Raw genomic sequence first — 13,573 nt, forward strand, 5'->3', positions numbered from 1 at the left:
GTCAATAATAAGAAGCAGACTGCTGAGAGGATCTAGCAATAATCCCAGCCAATAAGTTTGTGTTGTTATTTACTTAATGATTATAGAGGCACATTGCTGTGGGTGTGCCAGGATATTAACGCTCGGCTGGTATTATCCTGGCATTCACTGCTTTCAGAGATACACAGTGGGGAATTGAGAAACATTTCTGCCTGAGCAGATGGACGCTCGGTTTGGGAGAGAACGCGATGAGTGAGGACACACTTCAGAGGGGTTTTCTATTCTGTTTTTTTGCTTGAGGTCTTCTTGTAACTGCAATGCCTTATCAACTGTGTAATCCAGTGTCATACAGTGTAGAGAAGGTCCCGTATGTCGTATGATGCTTATCTCAGCACTAAAAACGTCCTAGCGACCCGCTATGAAAAGCGTTCACTTTGTGTTCCAGCCATGTTTGAAATGATTGACAATTACTGCATGATGTCATCTACATGCCATTGGTTTGGCACTAGGTCATGCCCTCTAGGTGCCCATCACTAAGTATGTACTGTATGAAAGCACAGTTGGCAGGTTGGATGCTGACTAAAATAATTGGATGGATACAGAGCCGTAACTAGACTTTTTGGTGCCCTGTGCCAGAAAGAGCATTGGCACCCCCCTCATTTTTCAAAGGGACATAATGCACCCAAAAAAGGGCCATGGCTTCATGGGGAAGGGCCAGGGAAGAGATAGGGGGAGGCCAGGAGATGCTGGGGATGAAATAAGAGGAAGCTACAAGTGAGAATGATAATAAACAGAAATTTTACAGTCCCAAACAGCGCCCTCTGACCTGTGGTGCCCTGTGCCATGGCACCGGCCGCGCTACCCTAGCTACGGCCCTGGATGGATACATATGTTTGTGCGCATAATCAACTATACAATGATTGATCTATAGCCTTCCATGGGAGTAAAGAAAAAGAGTTTTGGATTGACTTTATACTCTGTTAGCCCTAAGATTTTCTAATGATACATTGGCATGGCAGATACCATGGGATTCTAAGCCCAATGCCGCTTGCCATCTTAGTGGATATATCATAATAGTCATGTTTAAAATAAATCCAAGACTTGTCCTTTCAGCCCTACATATTGATTTATAAACCACTGAAAAGTCAGCCCTACATTTTGACATGAAAGCAAGAAATAGGCTGTAAATCACTCTGCCGACATAGCCATAAATTAGATTTGAATAGAGCCGTGCTTAGTATTCCTGGATCTTAATGTCAAGCTAACGGAAAGGTCTATTACTGTCATGCTTGCTGTAAGATGAGATGATACAGGTTCTGTAGGTAACTGCCTTCAAACCTTGTCAGCTTGGACGACCAAGAGTTGACTGGAATCAGGCCATACTTTTGCTGAAACTGTCAGAAGCAGCTGAATAATTGTAGTAACACCATGTGACTATAAATCCTGTGCCGCAGCGGATGGTGAGATCATACTATGCTGCTCAGGCTCTGCTTTGAGGCAGACATTGCGTTGCTATATGTGACTGCGCCATGTAGAATAACCACGGAGAACATGTGGAGTTACCCATATCAGCCAATCAGCTTCTAGGTATCATGATTTATCTAGTTCATTATATAAAGCGACAGCTATAATCTGATTGGTTGCTATTGGAACAGTTTAGTCAATCTCACCCTGAGTGAGAGTGAAATAATATTCAGACCTAGCGCACGGAAACAGCGTTATGCTGCGGCTGCAGAATACGGGGATTTATTTTCTTTTTATTAGAATAACAGTGACACTCTGATTAGTCACCTACGGTACAACAAAGTTTATGAAATTCACATGATGCTGGAATCACAGCATATACAGTACTCAGATGCACTCTATGGGGTCTATTTACTAAGCAGTGTTAGGAGACAGAGTGAAAAGTGATAAGGTGCCAGCCAATCAGCTCCCAACTGTCATTTTTCAAACACAGCCTGTGAGATGACAGTTGGGAGCTGATTGGCTGGCACTTTTCACAGACTTATCACTTTTCACTGTCTCCTAACACTGCTTAGTAAATAGACCCCTATGTAACCTCCCCGCCACATACTGTATCAATATATCTCTCCACCGAGTCCTTTTCTAGGAGCGTAGTGCTAGACTAGCATGTTATTGCAGAAGTGCTTCACAATCAAAACTCAGAAGGGCTCATAGGTTTAAAGTAGATTGGTCACCTACAGTCAGTGGAGGCCATTTTTTGGGCTGACCAATAGTCCACATTTTATCTCACTAGTGAAGTAACTGAAACCTGTTTCTTATGCTTCAGTAATAGTTGAATATTGGCTCACGCAAAATGGCCGCCTCCATGGGTAGTAAAGGTGATACTTATACTTTAAAAAGGTACCAATTCATCCATTTTTTTTGTGGGTTTGATTAGTAAAGAGAAAGTAAAATAGTATGTTGACATATGCTTTTGGGCTATTACATTTTCTTTTGTCTTGCACATTATAGTGGAATATGTCTGTTTCAGAGTGTTGCCCTGCACCCAGGATTACGAAATGGAGTCACTGTGATGCATGCTTTTTTCTTACTAGCTCATACAGCTCATGAATTCTTTTCATTCTTATTCCCATCATCCCATTTTTCTTTCCTATCAGAGTGAAATTGGACACAGCCCTCCTCCTGCCTACACCCCTATGTCAGGAGTAAGTATTTCACGTTGGCCTTTAATCTTTAAATGTCTTGACTGACTCACCCTCTGGTTGTTTTTTTCGGTTTCTCCTAGGGGTGTAATTTCTTACCAGTAAGACTATAAGCATGTCATGCAAAAAGCACATCACATGTTTTTTTATTAGACCTTGTCAGCCAAACTCAACATTTATATTGGCCAAAATGACTGACAAAAATTCCTTCCTCTCCCTAGCCCCTAAAGCATGTGTCTTAAGTTATGTCTCACACCTCATTCCCCATACTTCTCTTTCATCTCCTAACTTCAAGCTTCCATGCTAAGGTCTATAAGGTAAAAGTGACAGAAGGGCATTTGGCCCAGCTCCATATTGCTGTTACCGATGAGGTCTGGTACCGAGAGATTGGTGGGCGTTCTACAGCATTGCACAGTCAGCTTCTATGTGGCTACGTGGCTCTTTATTGGAGGTCACCGGCCCAGATAGAAGATCCTATATTAAGTTTCTGTACAAGGCTTTAGGCTATCGCTATCTTGGAGAAGCATCCAGCTGACATATGATCGGGGGTAGCTCACTGCCCATGAGTCAACAGCCATCACTTGCTCCAATTGTCTCATTCAAAACTCTAATCTCAAGACTTGATTTGTATTAGTATGTATCTCCTCCTATTCTCCTTCTATCATGTCCAAACCAGTTTTCTGTGTGTAACTGTTAAAACCACTATTCTATCAATTTCATACAAAACAAACTATAACCTAGGCATGGAGCAGGTTGCATGTTGCAGGCACAAAAAAGCTCACACAAAATGGCTGCCTCTATGGGTGTTTATAGGGCACACTTTTGGCTCACACAAAATGGCTGCCTCTGTAGGTGTTTATAGGGCACACTTTTGGCTCACACAAAGTGGCTGCCTCTATGGGTGTTTATAGGGCACACTTTTGGCTCACACAAAATGGCTGCCTCTATGGGTGTTTATAGGGCACACTTTTGGCTCACACAAAATGGCTGCCTCTATGGGTGTTTATAGGGCACACTTTTGTCTCACACAAAATGGCTGACTCTATAGGTGTTTATAGGGCACACTTTTGGCTCACACAAAATGGCTGCCTCTATAGGTTTTTATAGGGGACGGTTCAAAGGTACCCGCAAAACTTAATTCTGTTCTGCCCAATACAGAATGTTCTATGAGCCTTGAAAATGCCTTTGCCTTTGTCACTACCTGTTATGTGTCATGCAATATTGTATGGCAGGAGCAGGCAGAAGCCCAGTAATTAATGAAAAAGCACCTTTATTGAACAAAAGCATTATTGATTACCCTGTACAGTTGAACACAGTGATTTCTATTATGAGTTTACATTTAGTCATTTAAAAGATGTCAACTTGCCGTAACAGTCAATGGGTTTGAACCGATCGGCAATAACTGAACTGTAAAGGAGCATGGGAAAATAAAGCAATAAGGAACTACAGGGCGATTTCTGAGCCTTTACATTCTGAACAGGGAGAATGTGTGCAGGAAGACACTGGAAATATTAATTAGCAGAGGATGCCACACGATGATTACCACAGCACCCTGACACTTGGGTATCTTCATAAACAGAGCACAAATAACATTAGACATTAAACTATTCATTATGAGAAGAGACAAAGAACAGGAACCGCCTGGAACATCATTAATATGGTGTCCAGCACCAGCACAGAAGGGATGGTGAATAAGAAGACAGTGCAGTAATTGAATCAATCAGTCATTTGCTTTCTGATGCTGGGACTGGGCTGTAGGTCAGCAAGTGGTGGAAAGCTGTGGTAAATACACTAATTACTACTCTATGGGGGAGTGGGGAGCTGTTAACTCCCAGCAGCGTTTAACTCTTTCTTCACTGGAGAGGATGGGAGCATTCGCCGTCATTCGAGAAACTCAACAATCCTTCTGATTATAGGGGAGATGGGCTCAGCCTTGGAGAGAGATAAAGTACCCACCAATCAGCTCCTAACTGTCATTCTACAGGCTGTGTTTGAAAAATGACAGGAGCTGATTGGTTGGTAGTTTATATCACTCCACTTTCTCTCCAAGGCTAACTGCATCTACTCCTGTGTGAGATTCCTGAGCGCCCTTTTACCAGCGCAATGCAGGAAATATAAATCGGGAGCTGAGATTTAACGGCAACAGAGAGCAGGGTGATTTGTGACCAGAATAAGGTTCATGGTACAGTAAATAGATGTCACTGCCCAGTTACAGTCTTCCAACGTTTATTAAGAACCGGAAAGTTGAAGGCTAGAGCATTTTGTATCAGAAACATTCTCCCTAACCAAGAATCAAATACCAGTAGGTATGGGACCATTAGAACCAATAGGTATTAGGTACCATTCCATTTCTCCATTTACATGCTTCTACTGGAATCGGTATGTAATGCCGGCTGCTGTTTAGTTGACGGATCAAATACCGACAGCGGTATTGCAGCAGGTAAGTACTCTAACCCTCCCCTACCCTAACCCTCCTTTAATGGTGCCTAACCCTAACCTCCCCCCGTTAGTGCCTAAACCAAACCCCTCCCTCCCCACACCCTAAACCTAACCCTCTCGTGATTTCGACGCCTATCTTTAGACCCTTGTTGGGATGTCGGCGGGTGGGATAGCGCCTGCCGGTATCCTGACCGCATCCCGCTTCTACTAACGTTACAAACGGACATAAACGCAATGTGTTTTCTCCCCAGTCGGCAAGGGCCACAAAATTCATAACATTTCTAAATTTGTACAAAGCGCCAAAACTGGCCATGCCCCCGATACTGCAGGTTGTATCCCTGATTTGGATTTCATCTGTTTCCCTTTAGACATTAGGAGTGTCCTATGAAACGGGAACACAGGGCCTCATTCACTACAGATCGCAACTGCGATTACGCACACAGTCGGCGATCGCAGTGACTATGCAAAGTGATTGACAGGAAGTGCCATTTATGGGAGGTGACGGGGGGGGAGGGGTGGTCGGGTAAACGCAGGCGTGCCAGTGCCTTTGAATGCCGTTGCGTGGGTGTGCATAACTTATCCACTGCGATGCCTTACGCAGCCTGAGTACTCATAGCATGCGATGAAGTTAGCAATTCCTGAGTAAGGTCAGAGCTTGTGTGGGTGAGGCTGCAATGGTACTCAATGTTACCGATGGTTTTGCAGTCTTGCTAAGGATTACGGATGTGTGTAAGGTAAGGTGGGCATCCTTATGTTGTGCTGCGGTGGCGTAGCGATCGCAATGGACTAGCATACTATCGCAGTGAGACTGCATGCGTAATCGCTATTGCAATCGCAGTTGCTATCCGTAGTGAATCAGGCCCACAGAGCCTACAGTTTAACTGAACCCGCAAATGAAACACATTTTAATATTACATGCAAGTGCCACCTATTTATACCCGGCACCAGTTCTGTAATCTCCTATTATACAATGCAGACTCCCTGCTATCCTACAGCTTTCTAAGTAGCTGGTGATGTGCTGCACTTACACTAGAGTCAGTAATTGTCTTGTAATCATGCATTAAAGAGTTTTCTCTTTTAACAAAGAGAACTTCTAAAGTCAGATAACCATCGGATACATCATACCAGGGAGTGTGCCCAGTGCTCAGCAATGCTGCACCTTCAGTCATGTAAGGGACATATGTATCACAATCCACATTATTAATACAGTTGTGATATAATAATCACAACTTCTTGAATAGCATTTTTGCTTTCATTTACCAAGACTCTCTTGCCAGGACATGGGCTCCGGTGAAGTGTTATTATAATTACAGTATATATATATATATATATATATATATAAAGAGATTGCACAACGTATCACTGGAGAAGAAAAACCCGTTTGACCGGGTAACAAATTGTATCCGTGTCTTTTGTAAACTAATTGCTTGGAGATTATAGACAATAACTGTAGTTTAGCATTTAACCTCTGACCGAACTTCCCACAGAACAGTGGATCTGTATTGCAATGACTGGGTGATTGTAGACATTCAGCTTTACAGATGTTCAGCAATTAGTTCCACTTGGATAAGCCCACAAGTATGAACTGTGCCACAGGCTGTTATAGCAGGACATGTAATAGTGCTACGTGCTCGTATTATTAACCCCCTATAGTCATGTGCAAAATAGTACAATACACTCACAAAGAGATAACAGATCACTCAGGAGCTGAGTCAGACCCGCTCCCTAGGATGCGTTCGCTCGTAGCCGGCCGGTATTTGCAAACTGCGCATGCGTATGCATCGCAATGCACGTGCGTGAACCAGTGCGAGAGATCGGGAAGCGTTCGCTCGCTGCGCATAGACAGCCCATCAGAGTGAGTGACAGGAGAGGCCGTTTGTGGGTGGTGACAGGGGCTGGCCATTAACAATGGGGGAGTGGAGGTGCGAACGCAGGCGTGCCTGAGCGTCTCAGTGCCGTTTCAGAGGCGTGCATAATTTAGAGACAGCGTCATAGCACACGTCACCTGGTTGTATTTCACACTGTAGTGATCGCAGTGCTTGCGGCAGGGTATAGTCAAGCACTGCGATCGCATCCGACGGTCCTCGATGTACTGATGGTTTCATACACTTCCTGGAGATGACGTGCGCAAGTGGGCGTCTTATAACAGGCTGGAGGGCGTTTGCATACTCAAAGTGATCGCACGCCAAGACATAGTGGGCGTGCTTATGCCTTGCCGTGCGATCGCCCGCCTTGCTGGGTGTGTGCCGGATTTGCATACGCTGGGTGAGAGCGAACAAATCTAGCGAGTGGGTCTGAATGAGCCCAGTCATGTTCTGACACTACTAGAGAATAACATTAGAGCCATTACAGTACGTATATCACTATATGTATGCAGCTCAAATTCTTAAACTCTATTCAGATAAAAGAGTTTTTTAAAGATGAAATGCAGTTAGAATTTGATTTGGTATAAGCAGCAGTCTCCAATCAGATTCCAGACAATGAGCCCCCCCCCATGCATTACCCAGACTAATCAATCTTTCCCTTATTCCCGAAAGAGAACACCGGCCTCACTGATTGTCCCTCTTCCCTAGTGAAATGGGCCATTCGGGGCACTTGGTGGCGAATTGCGTCCCTGCTGCAAATCTAGATATTGAGCATTGGGAGTGATATGGCAACAATGCAGTTCACATCCCCCCCTCGCATCTCCCACTCAGCTCCTGCCCTCCATTATCTCTCAGACGGCTTTTATACAATGTCGGCAAGTTTGAGTAGTAATGGGGAAAACCTGTATGAATACTTCTCTGAGATCAGAGCTTGTAATTATCCCTGGTTTTGCACTGCTGGACCCCAAAATCACTGAACCATGGAATGTTGGCCTTTGGAATCGAGCACAGGGAAAAATATTGACTGAAAAGTACTTTCAAATACACGTATTTCTCATGAAATAGGATGTAGTGAAATAACATTAAAGTGGTTTAAATACCCTATATATTGTACTTTTTTTTTGCAAGTGTTATAATAAAAACATCTCTACGTAATTTCTATTCACTCTACTCTATAACTGGATGTTTGTTTATTTTTTAATACTAGCTTCTCTTAATATTTATTTTACATATTTAGTAGGATAACTGTAGAGGTAAATATGTGCATTACTCATTGTATAAAGTATAAACAGATGTATATACAGAGTGATGTTATACAAAGAAGCACCATCCTCCTAAACAGTCGGGGTATGCTACTTGGTCTAATGATATAATGGCGCTCCCCACTCGCAAGGCAAATAAGAATAGCTGGTAAAAATATCCTTTATCAAAGCCTGTAGGGACTGTAATATGCAGGACCACATGGATGTACAATACATTTTGCAGTCCGAGGATGAGTCCGGTGAGTAACGTGGCTTTTGGGAGAGGTGTTTATTGTATAATCGGCATTTTGTTCCTCAAAGTTCCATTTAGTGCCCACAATAATATAAATAATTATCACAATTATCTGAAGCTGTACCTCCTACATCACTGACCTCTCACATGTGTGTGTCACATGACAATTAGATCACCAATGAAAGTGCCCAGAAATTAAGGGATCTATGTACTAAGCCTTGGAGAGAGATAAAGTGAATGGAGATAAAGTACCAACCAATCAGCTCCCAGCTATCTGTGCTTTATCTCTGTCCACAGTGGTGTCTATTCACTGTAGGCCCCTACACACTAGGCCATATCTTGAGCGATTTGACCGATTCTGATGCATCGGAACGACATATCATTCAGTGTGTAAACTCTTTATCACGATGCCGAAGCACATTCCCGCGGGTCATTGGTCGCATTTTCAGATCTTTTGTACATGCAGGAAGTTCTGTTAATGTCGTTAACGATTCCCCTCTTATCGTGTAGTGTGCACGCACTACCAGACCTCGAACGATATGTCATTCCGACCTGAACGATGTGGCCATCACTTGACAGGCATTCCCTCGACACTACCCTCCCATAGACCTGCTTCATGCTGGTGATTTTAGTTGAGCAGGTATGAAGGACACAGATGCATGCACAAAGATCCATGCATGCATCTGTGTGTAAAAGCTTGGTAAGTGTTAACATAAAAAATTATGTGGGGTCCCCCCCTAAAAGACCAACCAGAACCGGACTTTTCAGAGCCAGTCCTGCTTGTGTAAATACAGGGGACAAAAGACGTAGGGGACCCCTGTATTTAGTACAACCAGCAGCAGACTCTTTCTAGTGGGGGTGTAACGCCACAGCCAGGGGAACCCTTTCACTGGGTCCCCCAGCCAAAGCATTACACCTAACCGCTAGTCAGCCCAGGCCAGGGAACCCTGGGGAGGTGGGAACCTTCCAATAAAAGGGTCCCCCTCTCCATGGCACCTCAGCAAGTATGACTTTATCTCTCTCCAAGGCTTAGTACATAGACCCCTAAATCTTTAAACAACCCTACATACAAAAACATTACATTCCCAATTAAATTTTTTTGTGTTTTGGTTGCTGTTTAATGCTGAGGTGCTTGGTAGCCCAAGTAGCGACACATTATTGTCATTGAGCCACACTCTTTATCACACAATACACACATATAGCGCGGGATGTACTATAAAGTGGAAAATGCTGTAAAACCCCCGAAAATGCAGTTTTCGTGGTTTTACAGCATACCCCATATGTACAAAGCTGTGCTTTGTCCTGGTGGGTAACGCCATCTTCAGAACACCAGAGGGACTTCTGAGTGTTAAAGCCTGGAAGTCCCGAGAGCTGTTCTTTGTGATGCACACTGCATTTCTAGGTACGGAAGCGGTATGAAATCCCGCCGGCCGCATGGCCGGGAGTTCGAATCCCGGCAGCGGCAGGCAGGCAGACTAATGAAGAGATCCCGGCAGCGGCAGCCCGACAGCGCTGGAAATCCCGATCGTGAGTACTTACTAACCTAACCTAACCCTCCATAGGGGTGCCTAACCCTAACCTCCCCGCCTGTGCCTATCCCTAATCCCCCCTGTAAGTGCCTAAACCTAACCCCCCCTTCCCCGCTGCCTAAACCTAAGTCCCCCGGGGTGGTGTCTAACCCTAACCCTCCCTCCCCCTAGCCTAACCCTCCTGGGGGGGGGGGGGGGGTGCCTAACCCTAAGTCCCCCCCGGGAGCCCTAAACCTAACCCTCCTTTCCCCGTGGCTGTCCGCTCGCGGTCTCCCGGTGTCGGAAAAATGACAGGCGTCTAGATTTAGATGCCTGTCATTTAACCCTCGCCGGGATAAAGCAGTCGGGAATGCGACTGTCGGGCTTATGTCAGCCAGCTTCCCGATTGCATCGCCTAGATACATACTGCGATAATCAACCACAGTATGTACCCGAAGAGAGGCGCGATGTACTGCATTGCGGATACGATGCTTAGTACTGTACATCTCGCCCGTGTAGAGGTCGGTGTTTCCTGTCAAATGTGAGGTATCATCATTTGGCTTAGAAGAGGTATTTTCTTTTCTGAAAAAGCACCTAATGAGCCAGAAGCATTTGGGCTGTGCCTCAGTGACATCTCCCTACAAATCTACCCAGCCAGAAAACCCACAAGGTTATTAAGTCTATTTAGTAAATAAATATTGTTTGTGCCTGGTTACACCGAAATAATGCTCTTCATTTACTGATGTATTTCACTAAGCAAACTTCAGAACCAGTAGTGTATCTAAAATGGAGGCAGGGTGGGAGGTGCAAATGGGCCCTTGGGTCCAGGGGGGCCCACACTGCACCCATATTCTTCAATGCTCACCTCTCCAGAGTCATGTGTCAATAGCACTGCACAAATCACTAGGAAACTGGCGCGGTGGCCATTTTCCCTGCACAGTAGAAGAAACACCGGGCAGATGGCCAGAGCGCCATGTTTCCGGAGTCTTCCACAGCGCTAGAGTCTACTCCCTTGTGATGCTGGCCAGAAAGGAGGGGTCCTGGATGGAGACTGCATATGGGCCCCCTCCTCTATTAAAATGCCCCTATTCAGAACCCTGCATTTTGAGGGGGGGGGGCAGCATGTCATATGACACAGCCCTTATGTCAGTTTTCTTTGTTGACAAACATGCAAGTTCAGAAAAATGTTTAATTGACAGTTAAATAACATTGGCAAATGACTATCCTAGGGGAACATGTACTGTACTGTATCAAACCTTCTAAGGAGAGCAAGTGGTGGTGCTACGCATAGCAGCAACCAATCAGATTTTAGCTATCATTTCATAGAATGTACTAGACCAATATTTCCCAAACTCATTCCTCAGGGAGCACTAACAGTGCATGTTTTCCAGGTCTCCTCACAGAATCACAAGTGAAATAATTAGCTCCACCTGGGGATCTTTTAAAATGGAAACCATGCATTGTTAGTGCTCCCTAAGGAAAAGACAAAAGAGAGATAGGGGTATATTTACTAAAGTTCGGGTTTATAGAAGTGGGGTTGTTGCCCATAGCAACCAATCATATTCTAGCTATTATCTTCTAGAAGGTGCTGGATAACCGATAAGTAGAATCTGTTTGGTTGCTATGGGCAACACCTCCACTTCTAAAAAACTGCCCTTTTGTAATTATACCCCATAGAATCTGATTGAGTTGGATGACACCTCCGTCTGTGCTGTTTAGAAGGTTTGATACACCTCTCCCTATGTCTATTTGCCATTTTCGAATCTGGGGATAAATAGTTGGCGGGTGCCCCTAAAAATAAAACCTAAATAGAACTCTGATGTTTTTCTTACAAACCGCCATTTTTTCTTTTAAATGATCAATACTACTAAGCTTTTATCAGATGATATGGAACGTGTTATGCTACACGGTATCAAAGCTCTTTCTCATAGTTATGTGTCTTTCACAGAATCAGTTTGTGTACAGAGACGGAGGCTACACCACTCAAGAGTCAGTGACCCTGCCCTACAGACCAGCGGCGTGCCCCATACCAGAGGTCCCTACGGCCCAGGGTGCAAACGCCGAAGCCTTTGAAGACACCTGCTGCAATGGAACTCTCCGCAAGCAGAACCCAGTGCGAGCTCCGGAAGAAAGCGTGCTGCAGAGGTACAGCGCCGACCCCACCTCCTCGTTTATACGAGAACGCACAGCGCAAGGCGTGGTAGGGGAAGACGGCTACATGACTCCTATGAAAGACAAGCCTAAGACAGGTGGGTTCTAATTCTGCTGCAAGTTCTTGCTTGTAGTATTTTGTGTGTACAGTATATACCGTCTCTGCAGTTAGTGCTCTGATGTTGATCATTTGTGATTACTTTTTTAATTTGTGCACGTAAATCAAAAAGATTGTAAAGTATACAGTTATACGTAGTCACGAGCAATACGTTTTAAACATTTTAATACAGTTCAACCCTGGTTTTGGTGATGGCATCTTCTCATGTGAGGGTAACAGCTGATCCTGTCTATTGTATATAATATATACCAATGCCACTTTTAGTCTATATAATTCTATAAAGAAAGAGACCCCTACAATGTGTTCCTAAAAGTGCCCATACACGGCGCGATATGCACCTTGTTATGCGACTTGCGATCCGACCTATCGGGCGGTCCCTACACACGGAGTGATCGGGTGGCCGACCGCCCCATATGCCGGCACTCCCCTCCCCCACCTGCATAGCGCTGCATGTGATCGCACATTGCATCCCCAGGTCAAGTGAACATGCAGTAAGATCTGGGGGTGCGATGTATGACCCTCGGGAGCGCGCACCGATATCATGCCCACACATGGTACGATATAGCAGCGATATCGTACCAATCCGTCGGATCGGCTGCTATATCGCACCGTGTATGGGGGCCTTTAGTCTATGGAATATTGGTCTCTCATTTTAGACTGTACATTCACATGTTGTAGTGAGGATTACACGTAAAGCTTTAGGGCCTTATGCACATGCGTTCCCATGGTTACCGCATAGAGACGCAGATCCGTGCACTTTTGATGCCCATTTCTAAGACGCAGCTGTACTGACACTGACTCAGTCGGACATTCTGTGCCTGCCATAACGGTGGCCAGTGGTGCGTCCTGCAGCCAGTGGGCATCTCAATAGGATGCCTATCAGCCGCTACAGCAATAGCGTCCACCCCTGAATCACTCCCCCCTTGTGTTTTATCACATTGTGCGTTCTCCAATGCCGAGTGTATAAAAGTATCATCTATATGGAGTTGTGCGAATTTCAATTGCATCTACGCATTAACGACTGAAGCGGTGGATCTGGGGTGTATAGGATGTTACTAGTGCACACTAATAATGATGGCAAGTATAGAACCATAGTACGGAGAGGGGACGGGCGTAGCACAAGATGCGTTCAGTTCTGCGCACGGGCAAATTTATACATATGTTCCCATGAATACAGTGGAAGAGCACGTACGTCCAATTTCCATCCGACTCTGATATTCCAATGGGAATGACGCATTGCTTAAGGTACTGGTAACGGTTAATTGGGAGGATTTATTAAACCTTTTAAAGCTTATGTTGCCCATATAAACCAATTATATAATTTTATAGACTGTTTAACGTATATTGCTATGG

At 44.7% G+C, this 13,573-nt stretch overlaps 1 protein-coding gene across 3 annotated transcripts in view; it reads left to right on the forward strand.

The window, feature by feature from the left end:
• The window catches only part of ERBB4 (erb-b2 receptor tyrosine kinase 4), a 1,059,049-nt gene that overhangs the window by 1,034,489 nt on the left and 10,987 nt on the right, over positions 1–13,573 (forward strand). For 2 of the 3 annotated variants that reach the window (XM_088474081.1, XM_088474078.1), the window contains 2 exons: positions 2,601–2,648; positions 11,900–12,200. In XM_088474081.1, the coding sequence (XP_088330207.1) occupies positions 2,601–2,648; positions 11,900–12,200 (349 nt within the window). The remainder of the gene's footprint in view (positions 1–2,600; positions 2,649–11,899; positions 12,201–13,573) is intronic. The other variant, XM_088474079.1, reaches the window with a different exon arrangement.

The sequence above is a fragment of the Taudactylus pleione genome, unplaced genomic scaffold (genome assembly GCF_031769625.1).
Source record: "Taudactylus pleione unplaced genomic scaffold, aTauple2 ptg000147l, whole genome shotgun sequence".
In the NCBI taxonomy this organism is placed as follows: domain Eukaryota; kingdom Metazoa; phylum Chordata; class Amphibia; order Anura; family Myobatrachidae; genus Taudactylus; species Taudactylus pleione.